The sequence below is a fragment of the Melopsittacus undulatus genome, chromosome 2 (genome assembly GCF_012275295.1).
Source record: "Melopsittacus undulatus isolate bMelUnd1 chromosome 2, bMelUnd1.mat.Z, whole genome shotgun sequence".
NCBI lineage: Eukaryota > Metazoa > Chordata > Aves > Psittaciformes > Psittaculidae > Melopsittacus > Melopsittacus undulatus.
Genome location: NC_047528.1, coordinates 51,682,620 through 51,704,890, shown reverse-complemented (window position 1 = coordinate 51,704,890; position 22,271 = coordinate 51,682,620). Strand labels below are relative to the sequence as shown.

The 22,271-nt window shown below is 35.3% G+C and overlaps 1 protein-coding gene across 2 annotated transcripts in view; it reads left to right on the top strand.

Annotated features, from left to right (window-relative positions):
* LOC101870315 (UDP-glucose:glycoprotein glucosyltransferase 2) overlaps positions 1 to 22,271 on the top strand; it is a 79,031-nt gene that overhangs the window by 39,629 nt on the left and 17,131 nt on the right. For both annotated transcript variants that reach the window (XR_004549409.1, XM_034059997.1), the window contains exons 16-29: positions 1,617 to 1,748; positions 2,746 to 2,910; positions 3,343 to 3,466; positions 3,546 to 3,644; positions 4,173 to 4,267; positions 6,794 to 7,000; positions 8,266 to 8,397; positions 10,337 to 10,464; positions 12,397 to 12,492; positions 13,951 to 14,053; positions 16,454 to 16,533; positions 18,164 to 18,353; positions 19,202 to 19,360; positions 20,543 to 20,628. Coding sequence is in view for 1 of the 2 variants with exons in the window: in XM_034059997.1 (XP_033915888.1) it covers positions 1,617 to 1,748; positions 2,746 to 2,910; positions 3,343 to 3,466; positions 3,546 to 3,644; positions 4,173 to 4,267; positions 6,794 to 7,000; positions 8,266 to 8,397; positions 10,337 to 10,464; positions 12,397 to 12,492; positions 13,951 to 14,053; positions 16,454 to 16,533; positions 18,164 to 18,353; positions 19,202 to 19,360; positions 20,543 to 20,628 (1,796 nt within the window). In the remaining variant the exon portion in view is untranslated. The remainder of the gene's footprint in view (positions 1 to 1,616; positions 1,749 to 2,745; positions 2,911 to 3,342; positions 3,467 to 3,545; positions 3,645 to 4,172; positions 4,268 to 6,793; positions 7,001 to 8,265; positions 8,398 to 10,336; positions 10,465 to 12,396; positions 12,493 to 13,950; positions 14,054 to 16,453; positions 16,534 to 18,163; positions 18,354 to 19,201; positions 19,361 to 20,542; positions 20,629 to 22,271) is intronic.

Genomic DNA, 22,271 nt, shown 5'->3' with positions numbered 1-22,271 from the left:
TACACCTTTCAGTATTTTCTTGTGAAAAATTGTTCTGTTCAGCCTGGATAAGAGGAGGCTGTGTGGAGACCTCATAGCAGCCTTCCAGTATCTGAAGGGGGCCTACAGGGATGCTGGGGAGGGACTCTTCATTAGGGATTGTAGTGATAGGACAAGGGGTAATGGGTTGAAACTTAAACAGCAGAGGTTTAGACTGGATATAAGGAAGAAATTCTTTACTGTGAGGGTGGTGAGGTACTGGAATGGGTTGCCCAGGGAGGTAGTGAATGCTCCATCCCTGGCAGTGTTCAAGACCAGGTTGGATGAAGCCTTGGGTGATATGGTTTAGTGTGGGGTGTCCCTGCCCATGGCAGGAGGGTTGGAACTAGATGATCTTGAGGTCCTTTCCAATCCTAACTATTCTATGATTCTATGATTATTTGTGTTAACATGATGTGGTGGTCTTGGTCTTCTGTATCTCTTGGAGGACAGGCATTTTAATATCACTTTAGCAGTCCTATAAGCTTTGAAAAACCTTTGATTGTTCTCTTGTTTAGAAGATGAAACAGAACAAGCTAAGTTCTGTTTTTGCTCATGTTTGAGCTGTTCATGGGTGTAGAAAACATAAAAATATTCCAGGCTTGCAGCTTAATGATTGAGACTGGTTTTGTGTGTGAGAGAATGCAGGTTTGTGTAAAGACAGTTATTTCAGAGGTGGGAGATGAATGGAGGGAAATAAAGTGAGCAGTCTAATTGAAAACTCTGCAGGCAAAATTGTATCAGAGAATATTGTATTAATACATGATTTTTTTTAATTTTTTTTCTATCATTCTGAGGTGTGCAGAGAGTTTAAGATGAAAGTAATTGAGGTAACTAGGAGTACCTTGGAAGAGAAATAGAAATCCACAAGCATTAGGGAGCTGATACACGTGTGTGACTATTATCCGTGACCAGATGACAAAATATCAATTTACAGAGTGCTTTTTAAAATGTTGTGTTCTTCTGTTTACTCTGCTTCATAACGTAAAGAGGAGGGAATGATAAATATAATTTTAAGTTAGCAAAAATAGAATCAACAAAATACAGGCTTGAGATGTTCAGAGCTGTAGAGAGAAATGAAAAAATTTCACTTCAAATTTCTTTTTTAAGTTTGATGAAAGTAATCAAATTTTATGCTATGGAATAAAATAGCATTGGTAAGGAAAAATTGTCACCATAGGAAAAAAGTATTACTCACCAATTCAGGCTTGGATTCATCCCATATAGTTTCAGGTAACTACTCATGGTTAGGTAGTTTATGGTAGGAATTTAGATTCCTTCTCTACTCAGTGGAGAAGAAATAACCTTTCACGTTCAGCTCCCATAAATGTATTTCCTTTGCCACTTCAGATTTAGACTAAAAGTATAATAATAGATTAATCAGAACAGTGCTCTGATGGAAGATTGTTCAAATATGTGATGGTGATGATTACTGAAGCAGTATAAAATAATGCAATATAGCAATAAAACCAGTATAAAAGTATACTGATATAAAATTTACTGGAGCACTATAAAAATATGTTATTTTTTTATTTTTATTAATTTAGTTGTATTATGATTGCCAATTTTTTACCTTATTTCTGTTACAATTGTTACAGATGTACCGTGAAGTGCAAGGTGGAAATGTTCTAACAGTAAATCACGTGAAAGATGTTCTTAGAAGAGAATACCCACATGCTGATGTTCAGAGCATCCTAGATATTAATTCTGAATATGACGAAGGGAGAAAGGTATGTTGGGAGGAGTGGTAAGAAATCCTGCAATGCACAATATTTGTATATCAAGTATTTGAGTATTTCTCAAGCTGAAATATTGCTAAATATTAAAGCAAGTATATACAGTGTCTTTGAGTCAAAATTTTTCTTCAGCCATTTTCAGTCAATGATTAGTGGAACTGTTGAAACGGTTTCTGCATTACTACTCTGCCTTCTGCATTCAGGGCCATAAGGCTTTTTCTAATAAGCATGTCAAGGGGCCTGTCCAGGACTTCAGAAATTTACCTGGGTCTTCTGGGCAAGGAGCTGAAGCCTGGTGTTCTAGGCAAATATTTTTTCCTTTAATTACACTTTCTGGTTATAATTTCTCTTAGGAAAGACAGCTATGGATTTTGATTTAAAGCCTGTAGAGAAGACATTTTTATTGTTAATTGATTATGTAGGCAATTTTCTGCTGAAATATATAGCTAAAAATACCATGAAGGATGAAAGAATAGGAAGGGGGAATTACTTACAATATATTTGTATTTGTTTGTCTAACTGAATTTTGTCTGAGGAAAAATCGGCTTGTTCTGTTTCCTTACCAAATAAGGCTTTGCTTCTGAACATAAAAGACTTTTGAGTTTGGGGTGGGGGGCACTTTCTTTGGGGAGAAGGTCTTATTTATTCATCTGAAACCGGCTTTCTAAAGGTCTTTCTCTAATGTTATTTACTTAATAGTTTTTGCTAAGAATATTAATCAAAATAAGATTCTCACCAAGAAGATAAAACTAAAGTTTCAAACCACCATATATCAATCTATAATTTCTTTTGCCATTCTATTTGAGAAATAAGTCCCGTGTGTCCTGTTTGGTTTCCAAACATTTCCTGGTTTGTCCCTGCTACTTATGAGAAGTTGTGACAGTGAATAGTGCTTGGAGATTAGAGTTCATGATCTCTTGAGGCTAGTTTCATTTTTTGCTAAAGTCAGCCACGGTCTTACTTAATCCTGTGATATTTCTGATCTGATCAGGCAGGAACAACTTTTTATAAAAAGAGTGGCCTGGGTCCATTGCCTCAAGCTCTGTTTAATGGCGTGCCCTTTAACAGAGAAGAGATGGATGCTGCAGAGTTAGAGACCATTATTCTCCAGAGGATTATTGATGCCACCAGAATCTTTCAGAGGGCAGTGTTCATGGTATGTTTAACATTTCTGAATGAATGCAAGATGAAATATTTGATAGTGAGTCACTTGAGCCATGTTTATATATTAGCTTTTTGCAAGGAGATGGCTTGAAATTAATAATATCACAAGTGAAATTACATTGTTACATTAATTTTTAGTCATGGTTTTGAATGAGTGTTTAGATTATGCAAGACTGAAGGATCAACTAAGCATGTAGTAATTCTATATAACTTTCAACCAGAGCCTGAGAATGTACTGAAGTTGTTCACCGAAAGATATCTATCTGCTATTTTGAGATATTATCTGTATGATATGTATATAGTTTTGACTTTTCCATAACTTGGTGCATGTAGAAGCTTTAATCTCAGTTGAAAGATTGTACACATAGTTGGTCTTTTTTGTATTGAAACTGAAAGTAGATTGAATTTTTCTCTCTTCTGACAGGGTGTGTTAAATGATCATGTGAATGCAATGGATTTTCTTATGGATCAGCACAATGTAGTTTCCCGTATAAACCCCAGTATTCTTGGAGCAGAGAAAAGATACATACATTTCAGATCCACATCTGGTAACTACTTTTCTCTGGTTGGCCATTGTTATGGTCTTCCTTTTCCTAAGTCTAACATACTGTATTTTACGTTTTGCAGTTCCATTTGATGTGGATGACTTCTCTACTTTCTCCTTTTTGGACTCACAAGATAAAAGTGCTGTAATTTCAGACAGCATGAAGTATTTAACAAAAAAGGGTATATTAATTTTCTATATGGGTGTTATATTTATACATATATGTGGGCATTACAAATCATTGCAATTTGCCAGTAAAATATCCCAAGTAAGTACCCCAAGGTTCACATGTAAATAAATATATTTCCTAATATCCCAGTATTTTCTTTCAAGAACCAGATCATATCCTAATATTATAAACAAATTGTAATTAATATGGTAGTTATTCTAGATTTTGTGGTTTCAAAATGGGATGGATGATGTGGCTAGTTACTTTTTGTTTTACAGATTTGAAGTTAAAGAGCTTTATAAGACTTTGCAGTTTCCATACTAACATGGTTTTACTTGAAGATGTTAAAGAGACTATATTCAGTTTTTAAGTGACTCTGATTGCGGCATTATCAAGTGATGAATGTATAGTCTTTATAATATCTGTATCAAAGTTGAAGTCAGAAAACCTACACATGAACTTCAAAATCTCAAAGAAAATTAATTTGTTATTCATGAGAAGATTCTCCAGAATGTAAAGCAGGATTATCTTTAATTTTAAGGTGAAGATTCATTATATGCTGTTACTATCTGGATTGTTGCTGATTTTGATAAGCCAGCTGGGAGACGACTGCTTTCTAATTCCTTGAAAAGCCTGGTGAGTTCCTAGCAGTTTTTATTAAGATAATTATTATGAATATGTTCTTAACAACACTGTGGACATTCAAAAAATTATACTCTTAAATAAAGGTGTAATAAGGATTATTTTTGTGGGTCAGATGCAGACTTACAGGACTGTGCTTTCATTTTGCTCTACTCTCCTGCAACTCTGCCATCTCACAGGCTTGTAGATGATTATTTAGTTTAGGGTTTCTCATTTCTTCCCAATTACAGACTTTCTCCCATGAGGTAACCTAGTGTCTTACGTGGACCAGGGAAGTTAGGATAATATGAACCATTACACAGTGTTCTTCTGTATTGCATGTCACAGCTGTGGCTGTGAAGTAACTTTTTTTTTCACATCCTGTTTGTATGCTTCTGAGACAGATTAATCTTTTTGTGTTTTTATGTGCTAGGAGGATTATCCACATTTAAGAGTTTGATTAGGTTCCTCAGTGTTAATAATAGGACTTAGAGTATACAAGTAAATGTCATATAAATATAAATGACAAAAAAATCTCAGTTCTGAGGAAGTTAGAAGAGTGATTAGACTAAAATTGGGAAAACATCTAGATTTAACTAATCAGGAACGAAACAGGAGCCACGTAAGGGAATTATAAAATTGGTATGCTGCAGGGAGTGTGTGATACCAAATATGTCTTTAAAAATAAGCTTAAAAAACTGCAAAGAGGAATATGCAGTACAAGGTCTTGTTACAGAAAAACATTTAATTTATCTGATTGCTAGACCTATGACCTGAGCTTGACAGTCGTATTCCCTCTCTAGTTTTACTTTTTCACCCCTTCAGCAGGGAAAATATGCCGTAGGTCCCAACTAGGAAGTGAGAGCTGTCTGGGCACAAGCTCTCATGTTTGTAAGGAATATCTAGGAAAAACATTAGAAAAAGCCAACAAGGCTTGCTGGATCTTCTATGAAATGGCAGTTGAATTGGTTATCTTAATTCTCATCAATAGACTTGATTTAGATTAACTTCATGTAAACTGCTTGGTCTAGTGGTTGCCAAGTTTCATGACAGAAAGACAAAAAAACAGAGGGTTTTTTCTGAAGTTCATTGCTTTGCCTGGAGTCTCTCTACTTCTTTCCAGGCCCTCCAGTTTGTCAGATCAGAGTCTAGTAGAATTTCTGGTACAGAAATTCAGGTGCAGAACTGGCACTAACACATCTTGTGCATGACTACCATTGGCATTTGAAGAGAAGCATGAATCTGGGAGGGGAAGTGGCTGAAAGGAACTGACTTTTAACTATTCCAGTTAATACATAGTATTTCAAAAACTACTAATGTATTTTTACTTCGTTTGTTAAAACTGGAGATGTCTTAGCTGGAAGAGACCTCTGGAGGCATCTAGTTCAGCTTCCCATTCCCAACTGGGATTATTGCCGACATTAGATCAGGTCAGCTGTAGGTTTGTCTGAAGAAGTCCTGAAAATCTCCAGGGTGGCAACTCCATTGCCTCACTTGACAATTTGCTCTGGTGTTGCATTGCCTTCCTGTTGTAGTTTTTCGTGCCGGGCCAAAATTGATGACCGTTACCCCTTGTTCAGCCCTCGTGTTTTTCTCTCACCATTAAGTAGTTGGCATTCTCTGTAGCCTTCTCTTTGCCAAACTTCTTCTAGTATCTCCTCACAGGCCCTTAGGTCTTATTACTGCTATCTGGTGTAGACTTTTCTGAAGCTTCTTCAGAATCAAAATGCCCTTACTGCAGTGATGGGACCAAAAGCAGGAGCAGCAGTCCAAGTGCAGCCTCACAAGTACTGAGGAGAGTAAGAGCTTCCCTTGCTTGGTTTGCTGTATGTCTTATAATGTAGCTTAGTGCGCCACCTGTCTTCTTTCCAGCAATAACACACTTCTCGGGAGCAGTTTAAAGTACGCATTCTCAAACGCTTCAAATAAATACTCTAACAAAACTTTTCTCAAGAGCAGCAGTTTAGAGTTTGCCACTTAAATATGTTGCATACCAATGATAACATTCCTCATTTGTGTATTCTTTACTGCAGGTAGTGTCTGTTTACCTTTTCTTCAGCTAGTGATGCTATTTGATCACACCTTAGAAGCATTACTCTAGTAAAATTTAAGTGGCATCATTAAATTTGCCTGCTATTAAGATTAAAGTGATGAGTGGATAAATTTTCTTGTATTTATTTTATGCTTTATTTGATAGTTTTTGAAAAACAGAAAAACATCTACAAAGCCAGTTCTGAAGTTTGTAAATCAACACTTGTGTATGTCTTTAAAACGTTAAAATGTTAAAAATGCAGAATATTCTATTAAAAAAAATCTTCCACTTAAAATGCATATTATGGAATAGGTAAATCCTTACTAATATCATTTTTACTCCTAATTAAAGTTTTGAATTAGGCATTGATGTCTGTTTTCTAAAGATAAAGAGCTGCAATAATTTAAATACTTAAGGGCATTTCACAGAACTATAATAGATATGAATCCATTAGGTAACAGCAGATGGAACTTCTGGAATTATGTATTATTCTGTATTTTTCTTCACAGAAAACAAGCAGTCATACACGAGTTGGGATTTTGAACAACCCTTCATCAAAAATAAGGGAAGATAACACAGCCATTGCAAGAGGAATTTTGACTGCTTTTCTAACCCAGAACAACAGCAACTTAAAAAGTTTCCTAAGTAAACTCAGTAAGGAAGAGACAGCAAAATCCCTTGCTGCTGGAACTAAAATTGCTAAATTCCTTGTCCCAGTGAGTGCAAAATCAATTAGACTATTTTCTTTTTCACTTCACATGTATTTTATTGTAAGGAGATGTTGAGAAGAATAGTGTTTGGCCAAATGCTATGAAGTTTATAACACTTATACAGTTTCGACTCTAGCATTTGAGTTTTTAACAACTTTTATGTGATGGAAGAATAGAGAATTTCTTTAAAGTAAAGGAAGAAAATACAAGAGTATAGAAAAATACAGAGTACAGATACTGGATTATTGAGACAAATAGTTGAAATTTTTATTGTTGATTTTATTTTTTAAAAAGCTCTTGCTTACTTAAGATTACAGTATAATGTTTACCATGAATTAAGACTTCAGAAGTAACTGTGTTTACCTTGCTATTGTGGTTGCAAGCAGTAATAGGCACAAACTGAAGAGCTCAAGGTTAATGAGCATTGAATACTTCTGGCTAATATTTTATGGTGTGTTTCTATGAAAATTCATTGGTTTAAAATATAAATGTTGCTGATTTCAAAGTTCACATGTAAAGTGGAGCTGAGTTATCAAATAACAGCTGCAAACTACAGTTTCTGTTTCAGAGCTATACATTTTAGTATTTTTAAATAGAAAGATTTGGAAGACTAAGAGAACTTGCTGGCACCATATTGGAAAACTAATTGGGTTGTGCTCTTATTTCATTGTCTAATTTTGAGTGGCATAAAGGCAGCTAATTAAGCAGTGTATTATCTGAATTAGTCTTATCTTCTTGGTCTGTGCGTTTCTAATGAAGAAATATGTATTGGTAGCATTTAGTACAGCAAGGTAATTTTGACAGGTGAGGCACAGTACCATTGTAAGCATGGCAAAGTTCCAGCATTTTTTTTCCCACTTTGAATGTTGATCCATTACATGTCTAACGGGATGATATTTGCTATCCCAAAACATGTTTAAAGCTGTATCCAATGACCACATTAAAATGACTGTTAAGTTTTTAGAATATTATGCCCTTTTTTATACCTTTTTCCTAAAAGCTCTTTTTCATGCAGCTATGTTCTGGATCATAGAAAAGGTGTTTAACCTCAGGCTCAGCTTTCCTCTCAGGGTTATTCAGTTTCCCAAAAGTAAGAACTGCACACTAGCTAGTAGGGAGACCATGGCTCCACACCATCAGTCATGTTCTTACACTAGGGCTGAGGTGGTTCTTATGTTACTACATAACTTGAAGAAAATTTTGATTACCTCAACTATTACAAAATCTATTTTTTGCTGAAATTATCATCTCGTGCTTTACCTTTGCTTTAGGGCATGGATGACAATACTTTTGAGAAGAAGTACAACACTTTAGGAGTGGATATAATTAAAACCCACCAGATGTTCTGCCAGGAGGTTCTTAAGCTGCTTCCTGGGCAAATGGCTGTTATAAGCAATGGCAGGGTAAGAAAGAAATTAAGTCATCTCTCAGTATTTCTGTAGATATTTACTTCCTGGAACTTCAGGTTCAAGGTAAAGAAAATGCATTATATTGATTTCCCACTTTTTCAGCCTGTTGTTAGAGAATGGTATGAATGTTTGCCTTGGTTTTTATTTTGTTTTACTCCTAATCTGTATATTATCTCTGTTCCATTGAAGCTACTAGGTAAATATGTCCTCACTCCCACAGCTACTTAAGAGTTAATCCTATGGAATTCTTTCAATACAGTAATATTTAATGCATTACAAATGGTATTTAATAACATTCTTTGATCGTGAAGTTACCTATATTTTACACATTTGAGGTAGGATAAAATACTGCTTATATATTTAAAAAGAAAAAATTACATTGACTGGGGTAGTATTCCAAGCTGTAAAAACCCAAATTGTTTATAAGTATTAAATTGTTAGTCTTAATTCTTAGTGTTCAAGCAAAGGTACAGTATGTTTGTTGTTTCAGTTTCTTGTACGTATATTCTGAAACTAATAGCTTTAATTGCAGTGTGGCTATTGCTGAACTGTGATTAAACCCCATAATAATGGGTTCACTATTTAGTATTTGTTAATGATAGTCAATTCCTTACATTACAAATACAGTTTATACAAACTACTAGGAGTTATCTCTTGTATTTTCTATTTATTCCTCTACCATTAGAAAAAGATAGAGGTACTGTTTTGGTATGTCATTTCTAGAAACTCTCTTTAAATTGTCATTTTAGTTGCTCTTGCGCATCCTATTCAGTGTCTGAGATACAAATGAAATACCACTAACAAAACCACAGAAGGCATTTTTGTTGATTAAGCACAGAAGAATTGTGTTGTTTTTTTTGTTCTCCCCCACCCACCAAAATATGCAATGTTATTTTATAAGTGGTTGTTACTGTATTCCATGCCTAAAAAGAGCCCCCAGATAATGTCATATTTTAAATTTGGAGGAAATAAGTTTCTTTAAATTACTTGGATAGATCTGATAATATATATTCATCTATCTGAAAGTGTGTTTTCACTTTGAATATTACTTTTAAGTAAGACATGGAATATCCTTCCTTTCTATCCTTGCTATTTCATCGCTAAAGTTTTGTATTTATGAGCTTTTTTTTTCTAATTATGACTTCTACAAAAGTAGCATGGTATTTCATAATCACATTATGGCTTTCTCTATCTCATGTATTGTTAAAATGTATTAATTATTCAAAAGTGTAATTTTACTAGATAACCTCTCATTTCTAGAAATTGAAATTTGGAAGAGAGGCACTCAGCACCAAATATACATCATGATGTTCTACATATGGGGAGCCCTTTGGGCTCTTAAAGTTGATTTGGGTTATTTTAGCCTGGTGGACTACAAGTACAAAATTCCAGCAACATTCTAAAGGCTCTTTTCTGGGACTTCAAGGCACCTTCTTCTCCTTCAGATACCAAAAAAAAGTAGTTCTGTTTTTTGTCTGTGTATCCTACATTCCTCATCCTTTGCTGTTTTCTTTCTTTCTATCCATTCTGTTTCATTTGAGAAACCTTGAGAAATAAAGACTGTGTTCACTGAATTAAACAACTAAAGAGAGTGGTTGGCAGATAGTAATTGGAATTTCAGTTTAAATTATCTTAGAGTTCTTATTTCTAAATAGTGTGGTACTTTATGTAGTATATATAATGAAGAATATCATGGATATTTCCATTGAAGCTGTTCTTTATGACTGATAATTAACTGTAATTACATAACTGTAGAAACCTAATCCTGTATAGTTACTCTACAGTTTAGTGATATATAGTTAATAATATTGATGAGTGCTGGGGGGTACATATTGAATATTGTTTATTCATTTAAAATTTCAGTATATTTTTGTTTACAGAAGAAACGTCATTGGGACATTCTATGCTTAGTAACACTTTCTCTCTGCCTAAGGTATTGGGTCCTTTAGATGAAAATGAATTCTATGCAGAAGACTTTAATTTGTTGGAAAAGATAACATACAGTACCTCAGCAGAGAAGATTAAAGCTATTGTCAAAGAGATGGGAAACAGTAGTAAAAGGTAAAATTCTTTTGCATTTTGAGGCTTTATGATATACTGCCATGTTTATTGCCTACGACAAATTAATAATCCTATTGCATGGGAAATACAAACAAAGGTTCAAATATATAGTCACAGTAATCTTCAGGCTATATATGTACATATATACACTCTAAAAGCACTTAAAGTGTTTGTTGTTTGCATGCTATGTATTTGCTATCTTCTTACTTAGCATCTGAGTACTTCTATGTAGACAAGTTTAACTGTCCCTCATTTCCTTTTTAGCATTTCCCTGACAGGCTTAGTATACTTACCTACTCAGACTCTTTCCCTATTTTCTAGAAGAAATAGCACATTTGCTAAATTTTCCATCGTCATTTTGCTTGGCTAATTATGCTATTTAACATTGTTTTCCACTGTATATATAAACTGTATACGTTGGATTGCAGCTGCATGTGTCGTTTACCATGCAGCTGACAGTCTCTTTGCTATTTCCTTGTTACAGCACAGAGCAGAATAAAAAGGCACCCTGTGTTATTCAAGAGATGTGCACCCTTTTATCATTGGTAATGCCTGTGATTGAGGCCAAGGCATAAAGGAGATTATTGTGTGTCCAAAGAATTATATCTATGTCATCTCCAACTTGCTTCATAACATTTGTGCAGATCTGCTAAATTACTCCAAACACTTCATCTACTTTCACTGTACTTAGAACCAAGAGACGAGTATAGCTAACTGCAAACAATACCTTCTAGCTTTTGTTTACTTAAGAATAACTATGATAATAAGCTTGATAAAATCAAGTGCATTATAAAACCACAATAATATCTGAGTGTTGGTATTTAAAGTGAGGAAGTGCATTATCTTTGGGAAGCATTAGTAAAGGAGCATATAGAGGCGTGGGCAGTGTAGTGTTCTGACACCTTGCTAGACAACATTCACACATCTGTCAATTGAAGAAGTGTAAACATGAGTTCTAGCCAGATTTTAATCTAAGAATGTAGTTTGTGTTCAAAGAAAAGAGCAGAATTATATTGTTTTTACAATGTCTATTGACTTTCTATGTCTAAGTGTCATTTCCGTCATCTGGAAGGACTGGCACAACTGAAAGAATACCAGAAAAATAAAATCAAGAAGAGATAGAAATATCAAGGAGATAACTAGTGAGAAGCAAAACCTTTTAATCAAATGTAAAGACTTAGTGACACTGAAAGAGGACTATCGGGCTGCAGTGACAGGACAAGGGGTAATGGGTTCAGACTAAAACAGGGGTAGTTCAGGTTAGATATAAGGAAAAAGCTCTTTACTGTGAGGGTGGTGAGGCACTGGAACAGGTTTCCCAAAGAAGTGGTAAATGCTCCATCCCTGGCAGAGTTCAAGGCCAGATTGGACAAAGCCTTGGGTGACATGGTCTAGGGTGAGGTATGCTTGCCCATGATTATGTTCCCTTCCAACCTAAATCATTCTATGTATTTTATTTCTCATATTCTCATAAAATTTCCATAGAAACTTTAGTATAAAATCATAGAATGGCTTGGGTTGGAAAGGACCTTAAGATCATATAGTTCCAACCTTCTATCATGGGCAGGAACGTCGTCCACTAGACCGGGTTGCTCAAAGAAAGACACCAGAATGCTCAATAAAGAGCTATAAATGTCACCAGCTTGCACCATGCAAACTGTGAGGCTGAATGGCAATTCTGCTAGTTCTGCATCACTTAATTTTTAGAAGTTAGAAGTGTACAGTTCACAAGCTGTAAGGCAGTAGTGGTTCTTGGTTATTGGCATGCCAAAGATTTTATTCAAAGCTACAAATCTTGAGGTGACAATTGTTTTAGAGTCCAGGTTTGAGATGTGGGCTTTTAAAATATCAGTTATGCAGACAGACATACATTAAAATGTGAATGTTTTACTCCTAATGAAAAACAAATTATATATGCCTGATTTACTACAGTGGCAGTGATTTGATTATGAAAATAGATGCCCTACTGTCATCTTTGCCGAAAACGGAGATGAGACAAATTGTTGAATTACTCAAAGAACAGCATAGGTAAGTTCCATCTGTCGTGATATTGTGCCCTGGGTTCAGCAGTAGCAGTCATTTTTTCTTCTTAGTAGCTGGTGCAGTGCTGTGTTTTTTGATTTTCGGCCTAGGAACAGCACTGATAACACCGGTGTTTTTAGTTACTGCTCAAATATTTAGACTGACCAAGGACTTTGTAGTCTCATGCTCTGCCAGGGAGGAGGGGAAGCCGGGAGAAAGCAGAGACAGGACACCTGACCCAAACTAACCAAAGAGGTATTCCATACCACAGACTGTCATGCCCGGGGAGGTAACTGGGAGTTACCCAGAAGGGCGCTCACTACTCCGTTGAGCTCATTTCAGTGTGTTGTATTCACTTCCCTTGTTATTTCTCTTATCATTATTATTAGTGGTGGTAGCAGTAGTGATTTGTGTTATACCTTAGTTACTGGGCTGTTCTTATCTCAATCTGTGGGAGTTACATTCTTTTGATTCTCCTCCCCATCCCTCTGGGAGCAGGTGGAGGGCAAGAAGGAGGGGGGGGAGAGGGGAGTGAGAGAGAGACTGCGTGGCTGTGTTTAAACCACGACATACTGCATTTATAATACATCAAAATTAAAATGTACTGATGACAACATGTCTTCAGAAACTTGAGTAAGCATTCCAGTTTTAAAAGAAGCTCTTGATTCTATGGTTGTATGAACAACATGTTCATCTGCCCTAGCATAAAGTAATTAGGAATACCTAAAGATTTTCCAGACTATAGCAGTATAACAGCATTCAGTATTCTGTTTTAAATCGTTAACACCTTTTCCAAAGTTACACTAAGAGACAGTACTATGCTACATATTGGAGGGAGTTTGTCTCTCTAATGGTAGTCACATTTCTAGGTATATAATTGGAAAACCAATTCAGATAGTCCATTTTGTGTATTTACAGTGTGTTTTTAAGAGATGTTTACTAACATTTCCTTCCTGTAGAACCAGAGTACTTTAACTAGGGTCTTTTTTACTTAATCTAATCAAGTTTATCAAACTAAATTATTTTCTGGAATGCATAAAGCTTATCCAATCTACCAAGTTTCACACTTTTCAGATGCTGTTTTTCCCACTGTGTTTTTAAAACTGTGGCACTGCCAGCACTTGTCAGATCTGATGCTTCTATGTATCAGTAGAGGAAACTGTAGACCAGTGACCAGAAGGCCATTTTTAAAAGGAAAACACACAGCAAAATTTTATTTGATTAATTTTGTTATGGGGCATGTATTTAATCAACAACCAGTAGATTCTAGTAGAACTAGATTTTCTAGTGGCATCACAGGGAACAGTAATGGTTACTGGTTGAAACAAGGAAAACATTTTCATGAGCAGTAAAATCTAAAGATGTTACAAATTCATACCTAAAAATGTTTCTTATTTCCACAAATAGAGATTAGAGTTTCCATGTAATTTATTTTCTCATACCATATTTATTTTTTTTTAACAGTGTAGTAAAAGTCAATCCCCAACAGGATGAACCATTCTTTGATGTTGTTGCTATTGTGGATCCATTGACAAGAGAAGCACAGAAGATGGCTCAGTTACTGATTGTAAGATGGTGGTCATTTCTTTTAATTTGCATATTTGTTGCTAAACTTTTTTTACTAAACTTTTCTAATTTGCATGTACAGTGTAGTAACAGGGTAGACAAAATTTAGGTATTTTAAAAATAGATATTTAGCTATTTGAATTCCTATGTAAAAGTTGGGGAGGATATAATTCATCATTGTAAGTACCTTATTTGCAAATGAAATTCAGATGGAGTGGGTACCAGACTTCTTAAGAGCAAGTCCATAAATGCTCTTTATAGTCAGTAGAAGGAAAGGAGGAGATTGTCTGCATAATATAGAGGGAAAGGATCTCCCATCTCAAAATCTTAAGAGACATATGCTTCTTTCCATTAAACCAGCTCACCTTATTTTCCTGTGTGCCTAAATGAGGTGGTCTAAATCTGTCCTGTAATATCATCGTAAGAAGATTGGACTATAAAACTTTCAGCTCTTGCAAGAGTATTTCTCAGTTGATTAATGCTGCCAGGCATATCTAGGAATCTTCCATTGTGTGTAGCTATTGATCGTCTAAAGAGTATCAGTCCTGAAAACATAGCTCCTGAAATGACTGTCTTTTGTTCTCTAGCTGCAGAATATCACTCTACCTCAGGTTCCTTTATAGTTTCTCATAAAAATGTAAATTTTGTCTTCTCTTTATGGTCTTTTACAATTCTGAAGCCTGTAACTTGATTTTTGCTGCATCCTGTTTTATCTTTTTCTCTGCAGTAATTATGAAAGTTTCATAAATTCTTACACTGCTTTTTCCACTTCCATTTTTATATCCTCTTACGCCTTTTCTATCAAAAGTTGAAACATCCACTCACTCTTTATGCATAATGTGAAGCAAAGTAAAACACTTAAAAAATTCATATTTCAAGACTCTGAACTTTCTCTAGATTCAGATCTTTCATTTCACCATTCTCAGTTAAAATGAAAGCTTGATGCTATCGAATAAAAATATTAGCTGATGGGACAAGTTTCTTGTCTTGCTTGAAGGAAAAGTCCAGTGCAGGTACACATCATTTTGGACACAACATCTTTATTTGAGAAATAGTTTTCTTTGATGTTTAAAATTCTGGATGTGTTTTAGTAGATGAGACCAGCTAGTGCCGGTTACACATGACTTTTATTCCAAATGATAATTGCTTGAGTCACTTTGAGCTCTGTTTTGATTTTGGAGGTCTTTAGCCCACGTCACATAATAATTTCTCTTGTTATGCTTCCAGTGCTGTTGGGTTCCTGTTTCCTGCTTCTTCACTTGTTGTCACCCTTATGCCATTCCCTAGTCTTTATTTTTTGTCTCGGTAGTTTTACAGTGATGGTATTCAGGTGACAGAAAGGATGGGAATGAGAAACTAGAGCAGAACGGATCCATAGGACTACATGAAGTTATAGCACTATAGTGAAGAATATGTGTATCCATGGGTGGAAGTGAGGAAAGAAAAAAATGTTTACGATAAAAGAGAGATTTAAGGATGACCATTGACTTGCTTTGTTCCAAATTTACTTGCTGCCACGGTAATCTTAGATTTTAGCCTTAGCAGTATTTTAACTAAGCTTTAATATTTGCTTTACTAATAATATCCATAAAGGTAGACACAGCTGCTTTATGCTTTCAAATAAGCACTTCGGATCAGAAAGTACAGAAATTAAGATAATTTGATAAAGGTTTTAAAGAGTGCTTTAAGGAAATTAATAAACTTGTTAACTTTAAATAAAATAGATTGCTCACAAAAATAAGAAAAAAATACTGTCCTAATATTATGGTTCCGATATAACAGCATCCAGAAAATTAGTATTTTTAAAATGAACAGATGAAGATATTGAGAAAGAGTGTAAATAGTTTAGCTTGCTGGAATGTTTTGAAGTTGATTGAATAGTTTAACACATCATTAATCTACTGCTGGCATTTCAAAATCATTAACTGAGTAGTAAAGTAATTCTCTGAGCTTTGCTATATTTAACAATTTACTGCATACAACTATTTTAGTAAGAATTAAGTCATTGTTTTAAGTTGGTTATTAACAAAAGGCATGTGTTGTACTCACAAACTTTCAAATGCTTTAAAATCTAGAAAATGCAGTAGAGGAAAGGTAATAATTTTACTCAAGCATTGGAAAACAGGGGTAGCTGCTCTTTAAAATACCGCATCATTAGGGGAAAGCATTAACATTTTGACTATTAAGAATATCGTGCTAAATCATGCAGTTTTAGAAAAGGTCAGATCTTTATTTGGAATATCTGACAGCATCCCTTAATACACAGATATATTTAGAACTTGAAAATGAGATTTCTGTTGAAGCTTGAGAAGTGACAGCATGTCACAAGAATAACTTCATCTTATTTTCAAAGTTTGGTGATTACCAAGAATCATTTTTTACAGAATTTTTTTTTCTATAGGTACTTAAAGATATCATCAATCTGAAGCTTAGGTTATTTTTGAATTGCAGATCAAAGCTGTCAGAAGCACCTCTGAAGAGGTAGGTAGTTTATAGATTTTCTTACAAGTGTATGATCTCGATCGGTTTGGCAAAACAGTCTTATCAGCGTATTTCCCTTTAAAAAGTAAAGAGTGGTTTGTATTTCTGGTTTCTTTTGTTGCATTAGTTACTTTGAGTGGAAGCTGAATGTTACCTAAGCAGTTTGCACTTGTCTAGAGAAAAATTCTAAGGTCTCAAATATGGGATCATAGGGAAGTGATCTAATCAGTCACATGCACCTCTTAAGTAATCCTTAGAGAAATCAGTGGAGAATCTTTCATGCCTGTGACAACTTGCAGAGGGAGATTGTTTGCCTAACTTGGTCACTTCTTTCAGCCCATAGTCTGTGCAATGATTTTTACAGGTTAAGAGCACTTAAAAATGAATTTAATCTGAGTAAATGTGCAGTTTGCATTTGAGAACTCATTATAATTAAGAATATACAGTGAAAGTATCTGTCTTAAACTGAAATGTCTTAGCTGCCTGAAAAACAGGGCTCACTAATTCAGTTATAGATGCTTATACTTAAGTGAATTCCACAGAAGGGATTCCTTTCCCTCTGAGTGAAATGTTTAAGCAGTGCCATCACTTTGGCGGATATTTTACCTATAATCGTACTATGAGAGAGGCCAGTGGTAGTGCCTGCCCTCTAGTCAGCAGACTAGAGAATTCATCACTTTGCCCACAAAACAGAAGTCCTTCTATCTGTTTGGTTTGAGAGAAATTGAACTCACAAACTCACACCTCTTATACGCATGAGGGTGTCTTAACTGTAAATCTTCTGAGTATCTTACGTGAACATTGTCATGATTGCTTTTAAAGCTAGGCACTTTGCAGGTGCTACTGCCTGGTTCTTTCCCTGTGCTTGGGAGGAATGAGAGGAAAAAGTGTTCTGACGTCTGCTCTGTGGGCAAGTTGTATTTTTCTTGCAGCAATGGTTTCTTACGAAATGCATCCATATACTAGCCCAAATCATTTGTGGGAAAGTTGTATTCCTCATGGGTACAGACTTTCTTAACTTTTAACTTTTCATAGTAATTAATGTCCTTTTTTTTTCCCTTATGAAGCACTCATTGCTTGCTGCTTTCACTTTCTATCTTCAGCGCTGTTCTTTCTCTCTTCTGATTCTTCTTATTTTGTTGAACTTCAGTAGAGAAGGGAAGAAAATCATAATTATTGTTGTAAGGAGCCTGTACCTGTGGAATACATGGCCTAAGAGCTGGAAAGCTCACTGTCTTTGCTACTGTGTCAGGACATGTTCACAAAGATTCTAGTAGCTATTAGGCCTGCTTAGTTTAGTGATAGAGAATTCAAGATATTTCACAGTTAAGATGTTTAGATGCACCTCTTGGATATATACATTTCCAGCCATTTAGAATGTTAATGGGAACTATGCAGTTTCACAGCAAGAAAATATCAAAAGTGAATAGGTGTGTGCTTATCTTCCAGCCCATTTGAGATGCTGTATGCATTGTCTGTCAGTATTCCAAAAGAACAGGGAGCTACTCTGGCTCCAGACATCATTAATTTGGTAAATATTCATGATGGTTTAAAGTATTTTAGAAGAACTTCATGTTTGGAACTTCATGCTGCTTAAATGTATTATGTTTTTTAACACTTGTTTCAACAGCTTCTATCGTTTTGTTCTGGAACCAGAATTAACTTACGGGATCAACAAGCACCTTCCTTCTGAACCTGTGGCAAAATTCCTAGAATTGCCAGAATCACCCCTTTTGACTCTAAACATGATCACTCCTGAAAGCTGGTTAGTTGAAGCAGTAAACAGTTCCTGTGATCTTGATAACATTCATTTACAGGATGTAAGTAATAGTTTGTAAACATTATAAAACTTGTGTTGGGCCTTTCACTTCAAGAGGGAAATAGAAATATTGTGAGAATTTGTTGCCTGTTTTCCCGAAATATTTTCTGTGGTAATTGATTAGTCCGTATTTTGCCATTATTATTTTCATCTTTTTTTCCACATTCTCTCTTACTTTAGGAAAAACAAAAACGGAAGACAATGCAGAGTACAAGTTAAAGCAATTTATCTGCTATGTTGGGCTTTATAATGTTTACAGAAATACTACTTTTTGAGATAAAAACAAAGCAGTTAAGGGATTCTGTCTGTTAGTTTTCTATTTCTCTTTTATTTTTTAAGTATTTTTGGTAGTAATAGGATTAATCTAGATAAATTCAAATAAACCTGAATATAGGGTGGTTTATTAATCCAGGTGAAAATGTATTTGACCCTTTCTTAGTTCACAGTTTTTTAATTATGTTTTTAATCCCTCAGCTTCAAAGTCACTAGAACTGTTTCATTAAGATTATGCAAAATATTGAGGATGTTTGATTAACCAAAGGTGTATATTGTGGAAGGGGTATTGTGAAAATAAAGGTTGGGATTTACCTTACTAAGGCTGAGATGCTTCAGCTTCCTCAACAATGGACAGAACATTCCTCTAGACAGTGATTCATCCTCTTTTATCTTGGATACCTATTTTAAAGTTGAGTGAAGTTCCTCCTGGAAGGGTTTTTCTCTTTTCTTTTTTTTTTTTGACAGTTAAACTTAGTTGAGGGAAATCCCACACAACACATTTGTCATTGTAACATGTTGCTTTTCCCACGTGGTTAAATGACGTAATTTGTTGATGAGATGTTCCTTCCACAGATAAAAGGAACAGTTACAGCAGAATATGAACTAGAATATATATTGCTTGAAGGCCATTGCTTTGATGTGACAACTGGACAACCTCCTCGAGGGTTACAGTTCACTCTGGGCACAAAGAATAATCCTGTCATGGTTGATACTATTGTGATGGCCAACCTGGTAAGTGTTAAGTACAGAAATAATTGTTACTATTTCACACTCTTCATGACAATTCCATAGGAGCTTTGTGTTCTTTAAATCCATTTTGCTGTGTTGTAAGCTCAGTAACTCTACAGGTACCAGGAGCATCCTGGAGTTGAGACCGTCTACAAAAGATGTGGATCTCTAATTTGCTAAGTTTTTGACAACTGCTAATCCAGTATAGGTTTGGATATAGCCTAATGTTAGATTCTTATCTTAAGTGCCTAAACTGGGAGCCTCATTGCCTGGAGTAGATGGTAGGAGGTTGTTCTATTCAGATGGAGATTCCACTGACAAATTTAAGGTATGAATCACATTATGATTTAAATAAGCATTTTTGTTACACAATGATCCAGGCAAAAGAAGACTTTTATTTTAGATGCTGCAGCTAAATGTTTAAAGCCTCTGGGGGACAAATACACACCTGAGAATTCTTCTTGTCATCCAGAGTAATTATTTTTCATTTTAGTAATCTGTAAAGGGGGAGGATTTTGTGATTTCTGAAGTGAAAGATCTATTTTCTCTTGGCTAAAGTAATTTGACAGGGAAGGATTTTGATTTATAAAATGTTACCCATCTACTATTCTTTGTTCTCTGTAAATACTGTATCACAAGGAATAAAATGCTTAAACTGTAAATCTTTGATTTTTACACAAGTACTGAAAGTCTCAGCATTAGAGGTTGTTTAGCATGATGAAACTTAACGTTTCTTCGCATTCCAAAGAGTGCTTTGTCTGGCTTTCACATAGTGATAGCTGTATGCAGTGTTCCTAAATTGGGAAGGAGTTGTGTTGACGTGGAAAGTTGTTCCAGACAAAAATTTGAATTTAGAAATAAGCTTTTCAATTTAGGGTCAGTTTAACAACTGCTTTTTAAGCTAGGGTCAGGTTTTTTACTGCTCATTTACTTGCCGTTCAACATTTTGTATACAACTCAGTCTCAGCTAGAACCAAATGGAGCACTGAAAGACACTCAGATGAACAGGAAAGGTGCTAGTTGGTTTCATCACAGCCCTAGTGCTTTTAGGGCTAGTATGAAAGTAGATTTTGGTTACTAACCTTGTTTGCAGTACCAAATGTGGAATAACTGATTTTTGCATGTGTACATGGTTGATTCTGAAATACTGACAGAACAATTGCCTGTCTTTCCTTTTTTTCATAGGGGTATTTTCAGCTGAAAGCAAATCCAGGTGCTTGGACACTGAGGTTGCGTAAAGGAAGATCTGAAGAGATCTATCAGGTTTTTTCGTAAGTATTGATCCATCTTTCGGAAACATAAATGAATCTGAAAATGCAGCAGATTTTGGAAAGATCTGACAGTACTTGAAGGAAAATGAGTGAAAATATCATGAGAAAATTAGAACCAGGAGCAAATGATGATTTTAATTTTGTAAGAGATAGCTTACTTCCTGAGAGTGTAAAGAGCACCTTCATCAGCTGGAGGAAGTACCATGAAGTTCCTTCTTATATTTTTTTTCAGCCCTAAGGGTGCCTTTGAATGCAGTTATTGATGGGTGAGGTACTGGAATGGGTTGCCCAGGGAGGTGGTGAATGCTCCATCCCTGGCAGTGTTCAAGACAGGGCTGGATGAAGCCTTGGGTGACATGGTTTAGTGTGAGGTGTCCCTGCCCATGGCAGGGGGGTTGGAACTAGATGATCTTAAGGTCCTTTCCAACCCTAACTATTCTATGATTCTATGACATAATTTTTAACAGGAGCATTATATTTATTTCAAAGCTATGCTTTTTCTTCAGTTAATTCTGAGTGTTTCTTAGTCATCTAAGTCATCAAAGAATCACTGCAGTGACACCTTTGCCTTAGGGTATAGAAGCACCTTTCAATTCCATACCCTGGCTACATGTCAGCTGTGCCACTTTTCTCTCCCTTGGGAGAGGGAAATGGAAAGAAGTCACATTGTACTCCGGTAACTGGCATTTAGTTGCCACCTATATAGCTTTTATAGATCTGTAATTTCCATGGTCAGTTTTCGTATGAGGAACATACACTAGCCACCATTCCAACTATTCCTTGGAAGAATAATCTTTTTTCTCACATTCTATGTAACAGTATAGATCTGAACCATATGTGGGCTTCCTCTTGAAACTCTGGATATGATCTCTTCTAGAGGAACAGTATTGTTTCCATTTATTTCAGCTTCAGTTCTTCCTTCCCCTCCACCCTATTCCTGTAATTCTGTGGGCTGAAACAGGTCTGTTTCTTATAAAATATTTGTGATTACGTGGAGTTCAGGAACACATAGTCCCATATGATATTTAGTCATCAGGTGCTATTAAAAAAATGGAAAAAAAAATTGATTAGTGTCTGCTGTTTTGAATACTTAATTAATGCATCAGTTTCAGGAATCAGGAAATGTTAATAGGATATTAGGGTCATTCTGTTTGTTTGTGATTTTCAATTTATATTTTTCCAGAAGCCACTAACAATATGTTGAAAAAGCAGAAAAACGTAGTCTATATCCTAAAAAGTTCACTTAATCTCCACCAGCTGTAGCTATACCATTTGTCTATTTAACATTCAATTCTTAAGATATATAAAGTGATTTATGAAAGATACCATGGTTTAAAAATACAGTGTAATGAGCTGTAGTTGAATTTAAAACTGTAACAAAAATGAAACAAACCACTCAACATTTTAGGATGGATCAAAGGAAACTTAAATCATCTGCCATTTTTTAAGATCCCTGATTTTCCCTAAGAAGTAATAGAGATAAGCTTAACTGACCTCAGCGAAGTTATGCAAAATTAATACTTGATGAGGAATCTAAGCAAAAGCATTTATTTAGTTTAATTATTACAAGTTGTAGGCTTAGAGTATGATGGCTGAAGTATGTCTGCGAGGCTGTACCAGAACATTTGATATTACTTTTACTG